The 21,743-nt window shown below is 38.3% G+C and overlaps 1 protein-coding gene across 6 annotated transcripts in view; it reads right to left on the bottom strand.

Moving 5' to 3' along the window:
• The window catches only part of MIB1 (MIB E3 ubiquitin protein ligase 1), an 82,627-nt gene that overhangs the window by 13,036 nt on the left and 47,848 nt on the right, over positions 1 to 21,743 (bottom strand). For 5 of the 6 annotated variants that reach the window (XR_012630267.1, XM_074879334.1, XM_074879315.1 and 2 more), the window contains 6 exons: positions 12,150 to 12,282; positions 11,709 to 11,795; positions 8,630 to 8,791; positions 4,450 to 4,631; positions 2,951 to 3,143; positions 731 to 809 (listed from right to left, as the gene is read on the bottom strand). Coding sequence is in view for 5 of the 6 variants with exons in the window: in XM_074879334.1 (XP_074735435.1) it covers positions 731 to 809; positions 2,951 to 3,143; positions 4,450 to 4,631; positions 8,630 to 8,791; positions 11,709 to 11,795; positions 12,150 to 12,282 (836 nt within the window). In the remaining variant the exon portion in view is untranslated. The remainder of the gene's footprint in view (positions 1 to 730; positions 810 to 2,950; positions 3,144 to 4,449; positions 4,632 to 8,629; positions 8,792 to 11,708; positions 11,796 to 12,149; positions 12,283 to 21,743) is intronic. The other variant, XM_074879343.1, reaches the window with a different exon arrangement.

Here is a 21,743-nt window from a genome sequence, read left to right as displayed (position 1 = left end):
AGCCAGAACAGAGGAAGAAACAAGACTTCTTTAGTGAGACCAAGCAATCAGTTACTTATGGGAATGATTACAGTACCTCTTATGTAGATTCTCAGCAACAAGGACTGCTCTTCTCTAGGCAAATACCCTTCAACAAAGCCCTGAAATGCCTGTTGACAAGGTAATGGCTGCATTCTCACCCACATATTCTCCAAAAAAAAAAATCTGGAGATCTCCTATGTCTTTTTTTGATACATAAGACAAATCAGAGTGAATCATAACCAGTGCTCTTTGCAAAGATGTATGATGTGTGTTTTAGGGAAAAATATAGCCCATGTGTAAATCTGTACATTCGTAATGAAGATTATTAAAGATTTATTTACAATATTCTTTCAGAACACCTTCTGCACACCTGAATGCAAAAAAATCCACAAAGCAGCAATAAAATGAATTCTAATTACCTTCAGAAGTTTTAATGATATACAGCAGGCTTCTATAAACTAAGCAAGCCTACTCACAATTAAATAATTCAGACAGAAGAGTGCTTGCTTTCTGAATTTTTGAAAATCTCCAGTTTGTCCCCCAATTATTTCATTACCAACACGCCAATAATGCCAAAATTCTGACCAGTGCACCAGACTATCAAGTAAATTGGACCTGAAGTCAGATTACTGATGAGCTTTTAGCAATCTGATTAAAAATATTCTGTTTCACAACTACTTCAAAAAGAACCTCTGTCAAGTTTACTTACTCTCACAGGCACACATATGACCACAAGGCTGGAAAAGCACTGCTGCCTTTTTGTCTGAACATACTACACATTCTTCAATCTGTAAAGAACAGTAAGCACACATATGAGAAAATTTTATCTCCTGCTCTCTACATTAATTTGCTTTTATACTCTCTTTGGCAAGGCATGTGAACTTTAAGTAGCTCCATCTAGTGTTATTTTAACTAACTCAGCACCTCAAAATGCAACTTAAATGAGTTGTCATGCTGACTTCTAAGACTAGATATTTCCTGGCAATATTTATACGTTCAGTACACTGACAGGTACAGAGAAGCAGCTAAGGCAGTATATGTTTCTTTTTCTTTATTCTTTCCCCCTCCTTTGTTCTACCATATATACTTGATTTGGGGTTGTTCAGCCTGGAGAGGAGAAGGCTCCAGGAAGACCTTATTCCAGACTGTCAGTACTTAAAAGGAGGCCTATAAGAAAGATGGGGACAAACATTTTAGCAGGCCTGTTGTGATAGGACAAGGGGTAATGGTTTTAAACTAAAACAGGGTAGATTTAGGGAGAAATATTTTACAATGAAGGTGGTGAAACACTAGAACAAGTTGTGCCCAGCGAGGTGGTAAATGTCCCATCCCTGGAAACATTCAAGGTCAGGCTGGACGGGGCTCTGAGCAACCTGATCTAGTGGAAGGCGTCCCTGCTCATTGCAGGGGCATTGGACTAGATAACTAACTTTAAGGGTCCCTTCCAAATCAAACTATTCTATGGTTCTATGAAATTCACTTACAAGAGACTTTTACAGTAATCTGTTTCAATATTCTGTGTTAGGGTTTCTCAAGTCCTTTAATGTGATGAACTGTATACATAGTGTGACCAGAGATACCACATACCAGTCCATTCAGACTGGCCTGGACCACCACTTCCAGTTCATAGAACTGTTGTCCAGGTTCATTCATTTCTTAGCCTTGCAGGTATTACTATAAGTTTTTATACAAAAGAATGTAAGAGAAGTATTGAACAGATATTCCACACACACTCAATTTAATTTACCAGAAGAAATCAAAGAAAGGTTATCCATATAGGTTAGCTTTCATCTGGGAAAGCTGATTTCCATAGATTAGCTTCTTTAGATGCATGAGTGGAATTAGAAGTGCTCTGAATCACCCAGTGGCAGAACCTTTTCACTGACTATGACGAAAGTCTAGAGAAAAGGAGCTCACACTATGTTAACATTCAGCCTTTGAAAATATGCACTGCACAACAGTGAACAGTATAAGAAGTAAGAATACGAGAGCGAATAGTATAAACATTAAAAATTCATATTTACAATTCCTATATTTACTTGCAGGTAGAGGAAAAAAAAACATACCACAAAAGCAGACTAGTCAAAGATAGTTTGGAAAAGACAAGAAGAAGAGAGTGGGTTTTCTACAGATCGGAAAAATCCGTGTGTGGAACACTGTATTTTTATTTATTTATTTTTTTTAAACAGCCAAAAGGCAACAGAAGGACAAGACTTGGTGGTTATGTGGAATGAAAGAATACTCAAATAGAAAAGCAACAGCGGTGCACCCATACAGTCACAAATACTAGGGAGCAACCATTTGAGAAACCCGAGGACCTTACTGGGATTAGGTCGCCAAAACAGGGCACAACTGGTTGATACTCTGAAGGAGAAAGACAGCATGAGATTCATGATTCCAAAGAAAGAGAAGGTGGAAGCTGAAAGTAATTATTATCTTCAAAAACAAGCACATATTGACTAACTCAGTTTACAGGCAAATCATCTTTCCAAACAGCCTTAAGGAATAAAAGAACACAGAATAACTGAATATTACTGAAGGAAATTATATTTCACAAAAAGCAGGAATTTATCTTAACAGAAAAAAAAATACCGTGGGGCGGGGAGGGAGGGAGGGAAAGGGGAATAGCATTTATTTAAATAAAGCATCCTCAGGTGACTGTATTAGGAACTCTGAGAACCTGAACAATAAAGACATTGCAAGGTGGGGAGAGAATGAGGGGAAGGTGGGACATGAGTACAGGCAAACAGAAAAGAGTAACATACAATGTTGGGACAAGATATCATTACACAATTCAAAATTAATTCCATCCAGTGAGACACCTGTAGGGCAAAATACCACTTAAAATACACTACACTTTTCCTTGATCTCCTTTTTTACTTTTCCATTAAAACCAGAAAGAGAACCAATGAACTTTGGAAGTTTTTACCTTTGTCCTAGACTGAACTTGTTCTTTACAGATGAGGCATTTTTTCACCCGTGGTGAGCACAGAGAACACGTGGCAATGTGTCCACATGGGCCAAACAGAGTATCTCTCTTCATGTCTGAACACACCATACATTCTTCTAAGGTTTCAGAATCATTGTTGATCATAGATGGACTTCGGGAACCAACCTGACCACTACAAAGAAATCTTGTAGTCAGACTTTCAAAAATTTTTTAAATTCTTAATTTAAAATGCACATCAACTGGCTGTTTATCTATATACTCCTATGCATTCAAGCACCATAAAGCAATCTGAACTGCATTTTCCCAAACACACAGTTGATACTAGAGTGCAAGGTCACACGCTCAGATAAGACATTGTACGGAAACAGGCCACACAGGTTAGAATAGTATCTTGTGAACATAAAAAACCCCTTCCCTCCCATCCTAAGAGTTTACTTTATTAATAGAGACATACCCTGTAGATTCAGAACTGCACAGCTTAACACCTTAATCTTGAATATACTTCCAATGCTTAGCAAATGACAGGCTTGTAAAAGAACCCCCAAACTCCCGCAGTGAATTCACCTCGGATCTTCGTCCTATGCTGCTGCTCACCCGGCAGAGGGAGCACATGTTGAACCTAACCAGCTCATTCCTACAGCCCTCGCAAGCCCATAAAAGGCGGCGAGAAAGAACAGCCACAGGCATGAGGCTGAGACAGATGGACAGACACAGACAGAAAGACACTGAAGAAAATAAGCACCTTACACACCAGGGCAGCATCAACAAAAATAGTCTCTCAGTGACATTTTGAAAGTACATTTTTGATTTCCATACAGGAATTAAGGAGGAGAATCATGTAAGCCAATGATGGGAACACAACTAGGACAAGTAGCAAGCTGAAACTTCTTATACTGCATGCACTTGATAGCATGACATTTAACTGAAATCATAATTCCTAGAGAAGTGCTTCTGAGACATCAGGCCTACCCCCTCCTCTTTTTACAGAATTACACAATCATTCAGGTTGACAGGTACTCAGGAGGTCACCCTCTCAAAGCAGCGTCAACACTGAATTCACACCAGGTTATACTGGGCTTTGCCCATTCCAGCCTTCAAAACTCCCATGGACAGAGATCTCACAACCTCCCTGGGCAACCTGTCACAATGCTTAGTTATTCTTTCAGTGACTTCCCCCTCCCCATTTTTTCTGGGATGGTTTGAAGTTCTACCAAACTCCACTTGCACGTTGCCACCTTCCCATTCTCCTCCCTTCTGTATTAACATGTATGAAAGCCCTATAAGACTTGTGTAAGTTTCAACTAATGTATTTGTAAATAGCATTCAATGTACCATAGAAAATAAAGAATTAACTGAAAGTCAAGAAAAAGCTTGTATGTATTAACACTATGGCTAATCAAGGCACAATGTTTTAAATACATCAGTTAATCTACAGAAAGCAGAGATTTGGAAACTGCATACTTTATGAATATACAAACCTGACTTTTTCTTTGTGACACTTAGCCAGTGCTTTGCACAGACTAGGATCAGGGCAGAGATCGAGAGGAGACTGACCCTTCTTATTACGAATGCTGAGGTCAGCTCCGTTGGCTGCCAGGAAGCAGGCAATAGATGCTGCACTCTTCTTCTCTGCTCCCTGAGTGCCAAGTCCCATTATTAACTGAAAGAAAACAAATACGTCAGCAACTTAAGAGACTCTCTAAACAGTTAGGGATAGTCTGGCTAAAGGAAAACTACTTGACATGCACACAGGCACATACAGACACACATACATATAGATCTGTAAGCCCAAGGAAGCACGTCTAGAACTAAAATCAAAACAATCATATGGTTGCTTAATTTTGAGTCAGCTATACTCCACCCCCCTTTAAAGGAACTAAGATTCAGCAAGGAATAGTTCAGCTATTGAAGCATTCAGTCTCCTGCACACCCATACTCACTTGTGTAGTGGCTTTCCTTCTATATAAGCACTGTAAGGGGCAAAGTCCCAGTGGGTATATTCAGAATACACTTGCAGTATACTGAAATCCCTGGGTTCAGGCAAATAACCACAAAAATCAGCAAAAAATCACCACACTGGACTGAAAACATTGCTAAGCAGAGAAATGAATGTACACTTACTTTTAGTCTAGTGAGTAAAGCATCTGCCCAAGAAAGACTTTGGTTGCCTTCTCAGCCTGAAGGGATTTAAATTCACATACTCTCCTAATCATCTACTGCTCCTTTGCCCTTTTACAAGTATTACTGCATTTCTGAATTAGTGTACCTGTTATGTACGATTCACAAGGGCAGATATAAAAACAAAGAGAGAAGGCTCGCTACCATAGCCCAGCAAGGAGAGGATTCACCTACTCTGCAGTATTCCGAGCCTGCTCCCAACATCTTTTTGTATTAAAGGTTGATCAGGTAAAATGCATAAGTGTAATGCAGACTACATATAACATGAAACTGCTGGCACCACTAAAAATCCCTCAGCAAACTACACCAGACTATATTCAAAGAACAGCTTTGGCACAGCTGGGTCAGCTCCAATTCAAGAAGTGTTAAGTGCTGAATTCCAGAAATACAAAGGCTTCAACACTAGGATAAAGGCAGGATTTTGTATGCACCTTTTACATTAATTAAGTGCCCAACTTGACTGGTGTACATCTTTCTATGCCATTTTCAGTTTGTACAATCTATCCCTGCAACTGGTCTTTTAAAAGCTGGGTGTCAAGTATCATTCCTAAAAATTGGATTAACTACCCTTCTGTATTTAAAGAAGCAGATATGCTATTTTTGACAAAAAAGCATGGAATGAATTTGAAATACCAGATACGTGTCACTGCAGCCCTAAATGCTGCATATCTTGAAGTCTGAACTACAAAGAAAACTGTTTTCAAAAACCCTCTAGTTATTTCCCCCACCCCTCAGAGGTGACTTGTGAAGAAAAAGGCTTGGTTGGGGTCCATGACTTGCAGCACATGAAGTATATATTAGATGTCTTTACCCTGCCTTGATAACTGTAAGATTATCCTTTTCATTGTACAGCCACTCAGTTCCCTAGGGAAGCAATTTTTTAAACTTCAGTCTATACATTTGTTTCTAGCTAGGAGTTCTTATATAAGTATGTATTGCTGAGCTGCTACAAGAGTCTTGAAGGTCACTTCATGAATTCACAGATACTCACGGTCCTGCATTCTTTCCTATGATAAGGTACAAACAGCACTTATAAATTCCGCTTACGAAGTTTACAATACTAGTAAAAAGTATTGTTTCATATTTTAAACTGTGCCCAAAGCAAAAACTAACAAATGGTTGGTCCAACCAACTTCATCAAATAAGAAACATCTAAAATCCTGCAAGAGCAATTTTTGTTCTTTTTCAGTTTATTAAACTGAAAAAGAAAGAAATCATTATTTGTTGAAATGCTACAGAGGCACCCTACAGGGCTCAGGAGGTTGGTATCTTCAAGACAGTAGTCCAAGTTAAAGTTTAGCCAAGCAAAAGTGAGCTCTAAAATACTAAATATCTACATATTAGATTCGCTATCACATCAACTAATCTGATACGTTTCCCGATCTTTAAAGGAATTAACAAAAATTAATTAAAAAAACCCAGATTCCATCAATTTAACTTCAGTCATCATATTCACAAAAAGGAAGCCTTACTGTTTCCCACACTAAGATATTAATCCTACTTGTCTTGTATTATCCATCACCTGTTCTGCAGTTCTACACAACACAAATTACAAAGGTGTCCTTGGATAGCTTTAAAGGTCCAGATGCCTGCATGTATTTTAGCAGCCTAGATCCTGTCTTTTTTTGTGGTATGTTTTGGGCCAAAGGTGGCTTACTATTAAAACTGTTTACCAGTAAAATCTAGTTTATAGCATTTTTACATTACCTTTATTTAAATGACAGTAGGTACATTCAAGTATTGTTCTCATTTCCTGTTTTCCACAAAACAAGATTTTCAAGATAGTTTGATCTGCTGATCATCTTAAAGAATTTTCAGGTATATTTTAGCCAGGCTTTACTCCACCTTTTACATTTCAGCCACATCTTATGTTGCTGCCACATAAAATTAAAATAAGCAAGTTTTCACCTCTTCTCTGAAGGCACGTATCTTCTCCACACTACTTAAACCTCCCAAATTTTCTGTTAGGCAAAAATTTTCCCTGCAGCTAAACAAAGCGTAAAAAATGACTGATAGCTTGATCAAGCTTAATATAGGAGGTACTGGTTGATGGTGATTTTTTTTAAACATTAGAACATTTTTAGGTGATCGGAGATACAATCATGGAGGAATTTTTTTGCTTTTGTTTGTTGCAGTGTCTTCCCCCTCGCCCTTTTAAAATTATTATTTTAATAGAAATAAACCAAAAGTATAATTACTTTTTTTTTAAACCAAGGATACAACTCAAATGAAACTAGAAGAAAAAAATTCTTTGAAACATAAAATTCCCCCAAACTATTAAAAAGGTGGTAGAAAAAAACCTCAATTCTTGCATTAAAAAAGTCAAAACACAATGTCTCTAGTTTCATTGTGGATACCACTAATAAGATGGGCAACAGAGAAACCTAGTCATGAATGGTGAATCAGAGAAAAAATATTTATCTCCTGTTCATTCGTTTCACAATTAAATACATGCACACAAAGTATTTTGGCCACCTCTCACAGAGTGCGTTTCAGATCATGGAAATAACTGAGCTGTAATTGCTTTCCTCCTCTCACTTAAAAGGACACAAGCATTTTCCTACATACGCCAGTCATTTTAAATCTCTTTTCAAAGCTTATTCCAGTGTATTTCACTGAGCTTAAGTAATCAGTCTGAAAAACATTTGTTGTACGGTGGAATTACATTTTGAACAAAGGCTTTTTAATAAACTTCATGGGGTTTTTTTTGAATGAAATGCAAAAAACTTACCACCCACAGTTACAATTAGGAAAATATTATGACACTAGTAACTAATGATTTGGCAAATCTGATCCACCATTATGCTGTGCATCTTTAATATTTGAAGAAAAAGCTGTTGTTTTTCTCAATCCCAATCACTCCAGAATTGTATTTCTCCTTTGCCTATCAGCAAAACTATAAACTTCATCTTTGCACATGGGGTTCACACAGCTTTCTGGGAGTGAATATTTTTTCAATAAAACATTTTGATCTTTATTACCTTGACTATTTCCCTATTACAGCACAGTTTCTGAAATTAACTCTGTCAGAAACATACATAATAATAAACACACGAAGATTAGGAATGCCTTGTTCTAGCAGAATAAACTTTCAGGTGATTATAGAAAGAGCTAAACAATTAAAGCTAAAGACATGCAAGATGCTGAATCACAGAAAACAATTCTAGTCTTATTCTGTACTGTAATACCATTTATGTGTCTTTCCTGAAGAGCTACTTTTGATTTTTTGGCAGCCTTACATATTCACTATGAAGGTAGATTTGCAGAAATATTTTGAACTAAATAACCCTATTTTTATTTAACAAGGATAATGACTACATGTGAAAAGCCACATATAACAATATGATTTCTGCCTACCGAATGTCTACATAAACTTACGCTGCCAAAACTAAGTTCAACAGTACAGAACCAGACAAACTAGACAAATAAAGAGACAAATGTACAGGAAAAAAAAGGAATAAATAAATGCATTTTATTTACTGTGTTCTTTGATGGCTCCCAAGCAGTATCTACCTTGCCCACATCTTGCATGTCTTGGAGTTGGCGGAGCTGTGACAGGGTGTGGTGTCTCAGGGCTTCATGCAGGGGAGTATCCCCATCTTTATCCTGAATATCCAGCTTAGCACCTGCACGGACCAAGAGCTGAAAAGAGAGAGAACCCAATTTAAAACTCAAAAAAAGCTATTTATTCCTTTTTAAACTAATTTCAGGAAACTGTGGTTTAGGATGCTCTAGGAGGTCCAGAAAGGTTATTCTGTTATCTTGCTACAATTCACAGTCGAGTTCATTTTCCATACTTGGAGCTCAGCCCTCATCTGAGGCATTTATCTCTTTCAAATATCAAGCTTATTTCAGCAGAAGCCTAATGCTTGCCTGTACTCTGAGGGAGCACTGCAAGAGATGCTATTTTAGAGGATTCCTTCTATTATTGAAAACCTTTAATTCTTACAAGATAGCCTACAAACAACATAACCTATTACAGCAAAATATCAGAAACAGAACAAGTGGGCAATACTTTATATATGCATATATTCTTCAATATTAGGTTTTAATGACCTCAAAAATTACCACTTTCACACCATGCTAAGTTTTACAACTTAATATCAGAAACAGAACAAGTGGGCAGTACTTTATATATGCATATATTCTTCAATATGAGGTTTTAATGACCTCAAAAATTACCACTTTCACACCATGCTAAGCTTTACAACTTAATTTGCAGCATCTTCCCATTAGCAAAGTAGTTAAGCACGTACTTAGGTCTACCCTTATTCAGCAGAAGACAAAAAACAATGACACTGATCTCAGAACACTTTGGAAAGTAATGAACTGTAAGACTCATCTTTAATGCTAATTTTAGGCATGGGTTTGTCGGGGTTTGAGCCCAGGTCACATGACACGAAAGCAAGCATAAGGCTGCATAGGCCAACCTATTCATACTGCCTTTGCATACAGCCCTCCCATAATTCAATGCACTAGAAGTTTCTTAAATACGCTGTTAAACAAAAAAATTCAACACATGCTGACAAATAACAATTGTCCCTAAAAATTAAACCGTCACTGTCGTTATTCAGAAACCTGTAGATAGCAGCTGAGGTTTTAACTTTAGTTTTGAGCTTTTGCTACTCTGCAAAATTCGGATTAGCAGCAGAGACAAAAGACATAGCCTAGAAACAGGAATACATGAAGGGGGATCTCCCTCTTCAGAACCCACATGCTTGCAAGGATTTCAGCCTCTTGGAATCAAAGAATCTCAGATTCTAGAAAAGTCTAAAAGAAAAAGTTTAAAAACTTAAAAGAAATTCAGAACTTAATTTTCAAAGAAATATCTGCCTGTAATTGACTGCAGTTTACCATTTTCCCCAACCTTTTCTTCCACAAGTGAAACCAAGAAAACCAGCTAATAGTTGCAACAGTCTCCCCCCAACTTCTTACACACCCTAAATGGACTTACTCTGGCCCAATTTTTTTTCTCATACTCATATCTTGTGTCTGCCACTATTTACTGCTTAAGAGTTTCTGCTGGAAGAAAATCTGTAAGAACTCTTTTCAGAGCCACCTGGAATCCTTGGCTACCATGGAAATTCAAAGACTCTGCAGAAGGTAAAAAAAAAAAAAGGGGGGGGGGGGGGGGGAGGAAGTCAAACCACCACCCTCTGTCATGGCAGCAGAGCTTTTAAAAGAACCCTGCTACCTTTGACCACTATTCCACAGATGCCTGAGGGTACAACCCAGTCCTGGAAGGTACCCAATAGGAATTAATTTTGAAATACGCAGCCAGCATGTTCTCTGCATGGCTGCACAAGTTATTTTAGGATTTCTCAAAGTTAATCCAACTCTGAAGTACGGATACTCTAGAGGGTCATTCACTTAAACATTCTCGGATATAAGCATGACAGTCCAATACACATGCTAGTTCTTCTACGTGCCTACCTTCCTGCTCATCTGCTACATTAGTATTGTATTCCCAGGTACCGTGTCAGTTCCAGAAGGGCACAAGAGCTCACCAAATATAGCTGCCAAATAGCTTGTAGGATGCAAGTGACACTGACTCTAGGAAACCATTCTTTTGGTAGCAAGCAGTTCCAGTTATAGGGCCGTATCACATGTTTCACTGTAATGGGATCACATCCATCAACCCCATGAGATGGAGAAACTTTACGGCAAAATAATACTAAACAGAAACACAGATATAGGTCTGCGTAGCGGGGACAATTCTCTGTAGGCCTGAATAAGAGACAGATTTTAATATAGGATGCCTCTCTCTCCACAAAGACAAAGGAAAAAAATTTAAGCAGAGGACCAAGGCCAGGTTGATGTAGTCACTCAGGGAACATCTCCTATAGCAGTTAGTGCGCTCTCTGAGGCTCAACAGCCCACGCCAGCAATCCAAACACTAAATCACATAGGTCCCATACGGACAGTGCACACAAGCCAGAATGGGCAAGCTCTGCCAGACTCCCGTTTCCTGTGCCAGTAACAAAGTTTTGTTAAACTGAAATATTAGCTGTTGCAGCCATGCAAGCAAAAAACAGAAATAGCATTACTTTCACCGTCAAGGTACTTCTGTTACTGCTTATAGCTCTCCCAAGCTAAGAACAGGGAAAGTTACACACTCAGAAGACTGAAAAGTAGTTAAACTTGTAAAAAGATGTATCAGCTACAATTTGCAAAAGCTATGAGCAAGAATAATTACTTATACAGCAAAAGGCATCAAAAAATGCTATCTGAAGGTCCCATTACAGGACCGCAAGACTCAGACACGTAACAGAGGAACACATGCTCCCTTATTCAACAAGGAGGGATGCTGGAATTGGCAACCACAGAGGTACACGTACAAAAATTTAGCACTCCTGAAACGTCCTTCATATTGCTGACTGACCTTCTGTGCAAGTTGGCAGGTTTCTGAATTGATCAAAATTTATCATACAAACATTCAACGGCTCCATGTTGCTAAATCATTTTTCAAATGTTCTTGAAGTACCCATGTCTTAACAGCTACAATCAGCTTGAGTCAAGTACCATTAACCATATGGCTTATTGCAAATAAGATACTTACCCTAACAATTTGCGTATGTTGTCGTTCAACGGCAAGGTGCAGAGCAGTTTGCTGGTTAACATTCTGGATATCCAGGTTAGCATTGCCCTGAAAAATATTCAAAGCATTAGAGCATTATCATCACAGTAACTGGCACTGAATACGACCCTAACTATGATTCCTTGTTTGGAGATACGACAGCAGAAGTGATTAAATACTTCATTCACTGTACAGATGTTGATCCGTTGAATCAATCTAGGTATCAGATTTTTCAGTCCCTCTGCACCATTAGGCCATTGTAACGATCTCAAAGGCAAGTTTGACCTTTAGAGCTCACCACATGTCCTTCCCTGCTCCATTGCTTCTACACTGCCATTGCAGGCATAAAGCAGCAAACTATTTTCACATCAGATGTTTAACTGAAGTGTGACATTTAAATCCTCCTGAGAAAAGAGTCCTTACCTGATGCACCAAAAGTTCAGCTACTTCCACATGATTATTGAGAGCTGCCAGATGCAAGGCAGTGTAACCATCATCTTTTTTCTCGTCAACAATCCATGGTCGTGGTAACTTGGACAACAGTACCCGCATTGCACTGAAATAAACATGCAGAGGTGGCATAAATGCACCTATAATGTATTTCTTGAATGACGACAGGGCAACAGTAAAACAATATGCATTCTCAAAACTACAAAGCAGTAGTAGCTAAAGTAACATTAGTATTTTTTCAAAAAGAGAAAGTGGGTAAAAAGCTATACCAAAAGTTCCAAAGCATAATAATTTCATGTTCAGTTCCTTCTAGTTAAAGCATACAAACTAACCAGACAATACCCAAGAGTGTGGGAATCAGATTTTTTCAGAAGAATGTTTTCTAGCACTAAAAATTACCTTAAAAAAAAGTATTCACACAAATTCTGAAACATAGGTGACAGAATTGTTATCCCTCAAAATCCTTATAGCATCCTTTACTTAATTATTTAATGAGCAAGTTCCACTACATTTCTTTAAAATCATCACTTTATAAACTGATGCCATGAGCTGTAACAATGAAGGCTTTCAATTTCTAAGATAAAACTGGAGTAGACACAGACAAAATAAATGCTTAAACTGTAAAGCAAATTAGTGGAATATTTTCGTAACAGATAGCGGCTGAGTATAACATACTAAGTCCGGTACTCCACCCCTTCTGTATGTGCTTACCAGGATGCCTACCAAAGGGGATTTGTCATCTTACACCTCAAATTCAAGGGTGGGGAAAAGCAACTGGATTACTAGAGTATTAAAGTAGACTATTAAGTCCAAAGACTGCTGTGTTAAGGGTATTAATACCACCATGCTAGATAAACAAATTGCTCAATCTTGTATTCTCTTAGGAATAGACTTTTCTTAAGTTCACGTGTCTTCACTTAGTTTTTGGAATAGGTAAGTAACCAAACTTAATCCCCTTATTGTCTTATCCTTATAAACAGCACATGCAGCTCCCTTGCGACAGCTCCTCAGAGACATCAGAAAACCAGAAACTGCTGTAACCTTGTGTCAGTAAACCTCTTCTGTCATTTGATCTTCCTCTACTGTTGAAGCAACATGCTATTTACAGGAGAAACAGAGATTCTTCACAAAATTCAAACTTTAAAATCCAAGTAACACTAGGTAATGCAAGTGGAACCAGTCACAGAATGCCCTGCAAGCCATATATACTATAACTGAATTAAACAGTTCTTTGTTAGCCACCTGATATTGAAAACATGGGATCTCATTAAGCCTCAGAAATACCTTCACAAAATGAGTCTCTCAGCTTTTACTTAAATATGTTCTCAATAGATAGCAATAAGATGACTGTGCTGTCAAGTAATAACTGAGCTCCTAATTCATTCCAATAATCTGTTACTTTGAACATCCACACTGTGTAAGTGCTATTCACTCCTAAACTCTCCTTTAAGTCAAGTTTCCTATAAAACAAACAAAAAGCTGTGGTTCTGGGGATAGCTCACTCCAGTAAGCCCTCCTGAAAAGCAGAAGTAAGAGTCCATAAGGTAGACTACCAGTAAGAACATGCACTCCTTCTTACACACTGCTTGGACACTACCCTAACAGACCCTGACTGCTTAAGCATCTCCTCATGTTCTCCTGCTACTGCACTGAGTACACAACATAAATCCTCAGTTTCACACTTAACACACCATCCTGACAGTTGCAAGATAACAGTCCCTTTTTTCCCTCAGATGCAGAGTGTCTGAAGGAATCACAACTAAGCGACTGCATCTGCAGGCCACAGGATCACAACAGGCCCACAGAAGACCCCCGACCAACTACTACGTGAATCGTCCACAGCCAGGCTGCTCTGGAGATTTGCCCTCCGCAGACTGGACATAAGCGCCTGGCCAGGAACTGAATGCATTTTGCAGTCTGTGGGTTATCTCTTTCTTTTTAGACTCCATCATAATCACAGCTTGCTTGAGATAAGCAAATAAATAAGAAACCATTCTCAACCTCTTAGGATTTTTTGTTTTCCTGACAGGACTGAACTTCTCACTTCCTCACAGTTGAAATCACTTACAGCAAAATAAGAAGGCACACTTAACAGATTGTACATTGCTCATTGTGAACCATTGCTCAGCTTCTATTCATAACGCCTTCTACAGCTCTGTCACATGCTAGGAAAAAAAAGACTAGAATATTTGGAGGAAGAAACCCACCAACATTAATTCTTTGAGAGATCCACTTACATAGGCGTTTCCGAAATTAAGGATATAATTTAGTAAAACACAAGTTACCAAAGCTTTATGAAGCGTGGCAAAATAAACGAATATTAGTTGCATTGATAAACATCATTTATTTTGTGATGTATTTGTTATGGATTTTCAAACCTAGGACATAAATACGTCTCTGGTTTGCAACATCAGAACTGGTTCTAGCTGCCTTAGAGAGGGAGCAAGTCTGGAGCACTGTGGTTCACATCATATCTGGGCTGCACCTGGGCACACCACCATCAGCTCTTCAGAAAGCTGGGCTGATACAGAGCACATCTCAGGAGCACATGGTAACAGCAGCACAACAAACCAGTCTACTTTCTACAGTGGCTTCCCACAGGGTATCATGTCATGTAAGCTCTTTATCTTCACTTGCCAGGCTCAGTGCTTCTAAAGATCCCATAAAGCTCTAGAGTATTTACTGTGGATCATCTAAAAAACACAACAAAAGTTACCTGAAAACTCCTTATGACTGACAAACACTACAACCACTGTGAGTGACCAGTAAAAGGTGGAGCAACATTAACCTAAGAAAAAACCCAAGGTCAAGAAATTTTTTTTACAACTGCACCTACAACTTGATGAATGCTATGGGAAGGCATCAACGCTCAAGTCTCTAATTATAACCAGCTTGTCTCTAAAGTAGCTCTAGTCACTAAACAAGGAACAATCCTAACCAGATGATACTTTATATCCTTTTCTTCAGTAAGGAAATAAGGAAACTGCCAACTCCACAGATAAATAAAATAAAATGTAAAGTACATTCATACACTTTGGCAGATGCATCGAGAATGAATGTACTTCAGAAACATTATTGTTGTCATTTCTTTAACACCTCTCATCTCTGAAAGAAAAGTAAGAAATTGGCATTATTTTGTATGCTACGAAAAAAATGTACTCATCCTAATGTTTGCAAGAGCACTAGGCTTACCAGATCCTCTTTCAAACCTTTTCCTATTTAGTTTGCTGTCAAATACTAGGAAAATTTTCATCTGAAGTTGAACTGTAAAATATTTGGGGCCATCTTGCATTCATATAAATGAGATGCCTGCTACGCTTTTGGATGCTTTTAAAATGCATTGGTCCTACTGAAAGAACAGAAGGACCAACCAAACGAACAGCTTCTGTGTGTAATAGACTTTTATCCTACTTTTCACAGCAAAGCATCAGAGGGCCAGTAACTACTCCTCAGTTGCTTCTGCCTATGCAAGCTGAGACCATATCCCTCTCTCTTCCAGGCTGGGCTAAATTACTGGACAGCAGGATGGAAGGATGGTTTTATGGACATGACACCTTAAAATTCTGCAAGATATTAATATGCTACAAGTGATAAATTTTTGTGATGCCCAGTGGTTGCATCCTCCTTCTCATCAGCTGAGAGGTAGTTTCTTTTGACGCGCAAGATCCTGTTCCTTCACACTGCAGCCTTCCTTCCTACAGCTATTCTATTTTGCAGGATTTTCTAGAGCTGCTGCCAAAATTTTGACAGCTAAGTGGCTACCATTCAGAACAGCACTCACTGGAACAGGCATGCATTGTACCACAAAAAGTCGTGTTAGTAAATTAATGTTGCATGCCAATTACACAGTAATTCTTGATTCACTTTTCCACACGAAGTATTAAAGAAGCAGCTGAGTTGTAGTGTTCCATTTTCAGGACCACAACACAGATGTCGTCCTGAAAACTTGCTTTGATCTTGTATACATTAAAACAGACCACAGACTGACTACTTTCTCTATAATTGTATTGAAAAGATTAAGAAATCAGCAAATCTAATGGTAACCACAACCATGAAATCAGCTGAAAAACTCTTCGGGCTATCATTGTCAGTGTATTCAACTGAACAGACTACATGGTTAATTGAGTAGCTTCAAAGATTATTGATAAGATGCCTAAAATCCTTATGAAAACACTGAAATTATGCCCTTGCTATGTCATTTAAAGATCATTACAGTAAAGCATTACTAACGAAAAAAAAAGAGTTAACAGGTAAGCTTTGGCATTTGCTGGCCGGCAGTATTTTCAGATTAGCAGGAATCTGATAAAGATTTGGGTCTTTTTTAGTTGGATGATCTTCTGCAAGTTCTGAAATTTTCTACATGGGACAATGGAAGAAAAACTTCTGTAAAAATTTGAGGAAGTTGTCTGTAAAGCTTTGAAGAAGATGAGGAAACCAGTTCTTCTTTCATATGAGCTAAATACCTGCTCAGTGAAAAAGGTAAAAAGAAAGCACGTGTGTATAGGGGGCTGAGATCAAGGTATCCGTTGCTTTCCCAGACCCAGCTGGTACAGTGACTTACAAAGCCCACCATAATTCACGTAATTTCTCCCCATAAAACGGCAGTCCAGGCTCTAATAGTTAGAAGTGATTTGGTAGAAGGAACAACCATTTATACTGTGTTACCTTTAATTTGAGATATAGAAGAATAACAGCAAATGCTGCTGCTGAATGCACCTTTAATTTGACCTTGCCGCGTGAGCTTTTTTTTAACTCAGGTTCTTAGAGAGTCTGGAACCACAGCTTAACATATATATGATGTATTTAAGTTATAAATAATAGCAAAATGAAAATTAAACAGCAAGAACTTTGTACTTGCAACATAAAATGCATCACAGATCTGAACAATACACTAATTCATTTTTAGCCACATAGAGCAGTTGTTTCAACAGCAGTTACCAACATTAGACATACAAAAAAAATCATTGTTATGACCAAATTTTAACAGATGGTATATTATTATCAACGTACATATAAAATCTTTTTCCTTACGCAGTATTTTACTCATAGAATTTTTACAGATGCTCATCAGCATTACCTGAGAATGCTGCATACAATAATGAAATTATCTGAAAAATCTAGAAGATTTTTTTTGCACTTGTAGCAAGATGAAACTAGCACCTCATTGTATAGAAAAGATTCCAGATTTAGCATTCTTAACTGCAAAGGCATCCTTCCACCCTAGATAAAAAAACATATAAAGAAAAACTAGAGAAGATTCTATGCTACCAACTGCAATTTGACTGCAGAATGATTCAAATGGGTCAGGTAGGGGGTTTGTAGGATGGTGGTAGAGTGGTTTTATTTGACCTTTTGGGGCTTGTTTGGCTTTTTAAAAAACAGATACTTAGGCATAAAAAAACCCACAGAGGCTACTTCACAATCAGCAAAAACACATTTAACTTAAATGGCTACTGAAAGACACTATCCCACTTTTCCCTGCACTTCAATTCCTGCATTATGTTGGCTCTACAGACACATCACTGTCTAGCGAGTGAAGCAACTTGCCAGACTCTTGATTTGGCAAGTTTGCTTTCAGACAGATCAATGAGATAATCCAACTAACCCTGCGACTTCACAATCACTAGAAGCAACAGGAACAAGGAAATGATGAAGCTAGAATTACAGGGAGGGCAGACTGAGCTTTCCAGAAGCAAAGGCTTAGATCAGCATAAATTTATCAGGAATCATATCTCCAGGGATTGTAATGATTCAGTGGACTTTCTACTGCAAGTTTCTCTACTCCTCCCTCAGGTCAGCTTTCCGCTGTCTCAGTGTGACATGGTTTCATACTAGAAGATATTTTACAGCAATCCTGGCTTGAAGTATTCCCCCCGCAACACACGCACCCCTCTTGTCAACACACACACCCTCTCGTCCACTTATTCCCACCCCTGGCTTAGCTAAACCTCTTGACCTGTTTCCTGTTACATACTCAAACAGTTGAAGGAACAGATCAAATTTAAAGAGAGTTTCCATGGCAAAGTTTCCTTTAAGGCTATGTAGCCTGACATGCATTTTACCACACGATTAGAAGCAAGACTACTTTTTACTAATCCCATTCTTCCCCTCTGACTAGCACCTCTGCTCAAAGCCCCACCCTCCCTCAAAAGTAGTCCTAACACAGCATCTAAAAAGTCACCCCTTCACTCTGCGTCTGCTCACTGTGAAGCCAAAGAAATGTTTGTACCAACATAGTGCAAGAAGTAACACAGGAGCAGGACAGTGCTATTTTTGGCAACGATATGATCTTAAGTGCACGTCAGCACACAACTTCAAGCCAAATCAGTTCCCTGATCTGGTTCACACTACGCTCGCTGTGCAGTACAGGGAGTTAACGCTAGAAGAAAGAAGGAAGTATCCCTCAGGAACAAGTAACAATGAATAGATTAATACCTTAGACTGGTATTACTGAGCAGGCTGTATCTTGAAATTAGGATGTAATACTTCATATCTGACTGATGGCTCAGTTGGCACAAGTTTAAGTAGGCAGGCTGTTTCCTTTTTGTCTCAGGTTTTTAAGTATCTCTTGGTATTTACAAAATCAATTTCAATATGCATGAAACTAAAGAAACAATGAGGTATATAAATTTACATGGAATTCACAAAAACTAATATTCTATTAATATTCTGTGTTAGCCTAGGTCTAACACAAGAATTTTGTCTTTAGTGTATGATTGTGAAATTGAAGAAAGATAAATTAAAAAATGTTGACTTTTACCAGAAAGCTATACTGCAACAGGAGTTACTGGGTAAGCAGCTGCTAAGCACAGGACAAAGTCACACAAAAAGAAGCAGCAAGGAGAGTACGAATCCAAGACAGTGGTCAGTTCAGGACTCTGCAATTCACACTCTACCCTACAGTACCGAACTTTAATATATTAGTAACTACAAATTACATCAATATTAATTGAGATTACATTTTTATTTAATAAATTTGTTTAATTTTAGATTGAGAGATTTTCAGCATTTTCACTCTTGCTCCTCAGCACCATAAAGAATTTTGTTCAAAAAATACAGAGAAAGTCTTTAAGTATTTGGGTTCCTGAGTGTTGCATTTAAATGGCTACACTTCAGTTACTTTATTATTTTCTGAAGAAAACATTGCATATACTCCCTATGAATAAGAAAATCCCCTTTTCGTATTTTGAATGTGTAGTTATTGGTCTTTTTATAGGCCAATTTTGTGCACTGAGCTGTTCACTCAATTTCTTTTTTTATTCTTTTTTTCTAAAACATTTGAGTTTTTTCAAAGAACATTAGCACCTAATTTACACGTGCATTTACTTTTTAAAAGTAATTTTATAGCTAAGCATTATAAACAAAATACTATGGAATTATTAAACATAATAGTGTGGAATTATATGAATTTACTAATTAAAGCAAAGATATCTTTTTCAAAGAATTTATAACTTGAATTGAAGATGGAAACGTGGGGCCACGAATCAACACCAACTTATTTACAAAACACCAGTTTGATTTGCAGTTGAACTCAAAACTAGATGTACACAAGGCCACTTAGACCGTAGGTTAAACAGCGTGTTGTTACTCGTGGCATTTTTCAGTGATCAAGAAGTCAGGTTACACAACCTGGGGTGGCAGCGCAGGATATTTATTGTTCTCTATCTGCGTGAAGTCCTTGCCTTGCTACTAGCAGGGCTGCCTTTTTTCCTCTCTCCTTCCTCCCCCCAACCTCTCTCCTCCCCCTGCCCCCCCCAATGTTTCTAAGTATAGTGACAATCTCATCAGGGTTTACTAGTAGCAGCGCAAGCTCAGTGAAAACCTGGGAAATCTAACTGGAAACACGAGAGAGCGCTTTATTTGGCAGTGCTAAAAAAACCTGGGGACAAATGGCTAAAGCGGCGGTGGAAGTGCAGGCTGCACAATCAATAGGCAGAGAGCCGGATAGAGGCTCCCTCCGCCACCGGATCGACAATCGACAGCTGAGAGACTATTTTTTGCAATGGTTGACTAAATATGGTCAGGGAAGAGAGAGGCACAAGAGAGCCTGTTTGCCTGGGAGTGCATGTTTCAAATGCTTAGCTGCCTATAAAGCCGTAACAGTTTTGCTCGTGCCCTCTAAGTGGGAAATACGGTTAGTGTCTTCTGTAGGGTGTGTGCGGGAGCCCTGACCTCGCTAGCAGACTTGACCTCTGAAGATGGAAAGTAGCTTCAATACAGACCTGCCTACAGTTAAGCCTGGAAACATAACCTCAAGCAAGAAAAGATGCAGTGCAATATCTAAGGAACTAGAAGAAACCAATATTTGCCGGGGGAGGGGGGAGACGATCGCGCTTTTTTTTTGTGCCTCTTTTTTTTTTTGGAAGCGACTCCAACTTTCGGGGGCTTGGTTTTGGTTTTTTTGTTGGGTTTTTATTTTTCTTTTTGCCTGTGATTATTTTCATCTGACAGTGGGCTAAGTTCACCTTCCCTTGGCTTCCTAGCATCTATCCTTGGAGTCTTAACTCTCAGTCCAGCAGACATAAGGTATAATTTCTATACAACATCATCCATATTTTAGCATTCCAAGAAAGACAGCAGGTGCCAATTAGGCATCCGTCTTCATGCTTTTTTTTTTCCTTTTAAGTTTTATCTATTTAAGGTGGTGAGGTACTGTATGCACCGACATTCGCCCCCCCTTGCCTCCCCCTCCCATGTAATGAAGAGCTGAATCAGCGAATAGAGTGAGAGAGCACTCAGGATGAGATGGCTGCTGCTGATGTGTCTCTAGGTCATTACCTCTCTTCCAACTGCAAATGCTGCATGATACTAAGCTTACAGGTAATAGAACATCAGGAGACCTGCATTATTCTGCACGTTTAAAGGATGCCTATGACTTTCTGCATGTATATCTTATTTACTAGAATGTTTTTTTATTGTTATATTAATCCCTCTACTCTGGGAACAGCTTAATATTGAGTGTGTTAAAGTATCAAGCATTTGTAGTGTAAAGAGCAGGCTGAAAGAAAACAACATTAGTCCAAATTTCATAGCAAAAACCAAAACCCAACTTGCTTGGTAGGCATAATTCTTTTTAAAGAAGATAAACTCAAAAATTGCAATGACATTAACCGGTTGTTCATTTCGGTGAAATATATTCTTATCTTCCTATGCACAACTAAAAAAATTACCAACTTTAAAAAGAAAATCTAATAAACAGTGTGGTAGTGCAATGCTGAGTTGTGAAGTAGGTCTAAGCAATATTTTCAAGGTGCTTTATCTCAGATGTACACGAAAACAACCTACTTAAAAACTAGAATGTGACTGCTGTGATTCTAATGCTGCATTGCTGTTTCTCCTTGTAGTACTGTGCTAGCTACTGCTACACTCTGATTTGCTCTCTATCAGCTGCACTAGGTTTTTGTCATGAGCTGCAGAAATTCTTACTTCCTCTGCTCTCAGCTTTCCTTACAACTATTACATTTACTAATTGCTAAGCTTATTTCAAGTTTACCTTCTAGTGCTGTAAAGACAAAGCTTCCTCTTTACTGTAACCCCAATCAAGTCCTGAAATACAAATTAAGCAAC

The sequence above is a fragment of the Strix uralensis genome, chromosome 1 (genome assembly GCF_047716275.1).
Source record: "Strix uralensis isolate ZFMK-TIS-50842 chromosome 1, bStrUra1, whole genome shotgun sequence".
In the NCBI taxonomy this organism is placed as follows: Eukaryota; Metazoa; Chordata; class Aves; order Strigiformes; family Strigidae; genus Strix; species Strix uralensis.
The sequence above is the reverse complement of the archived record's forward strand: the minus strand, read 5'-3'. Positions and strand labels throughout refer to the sequence as shown.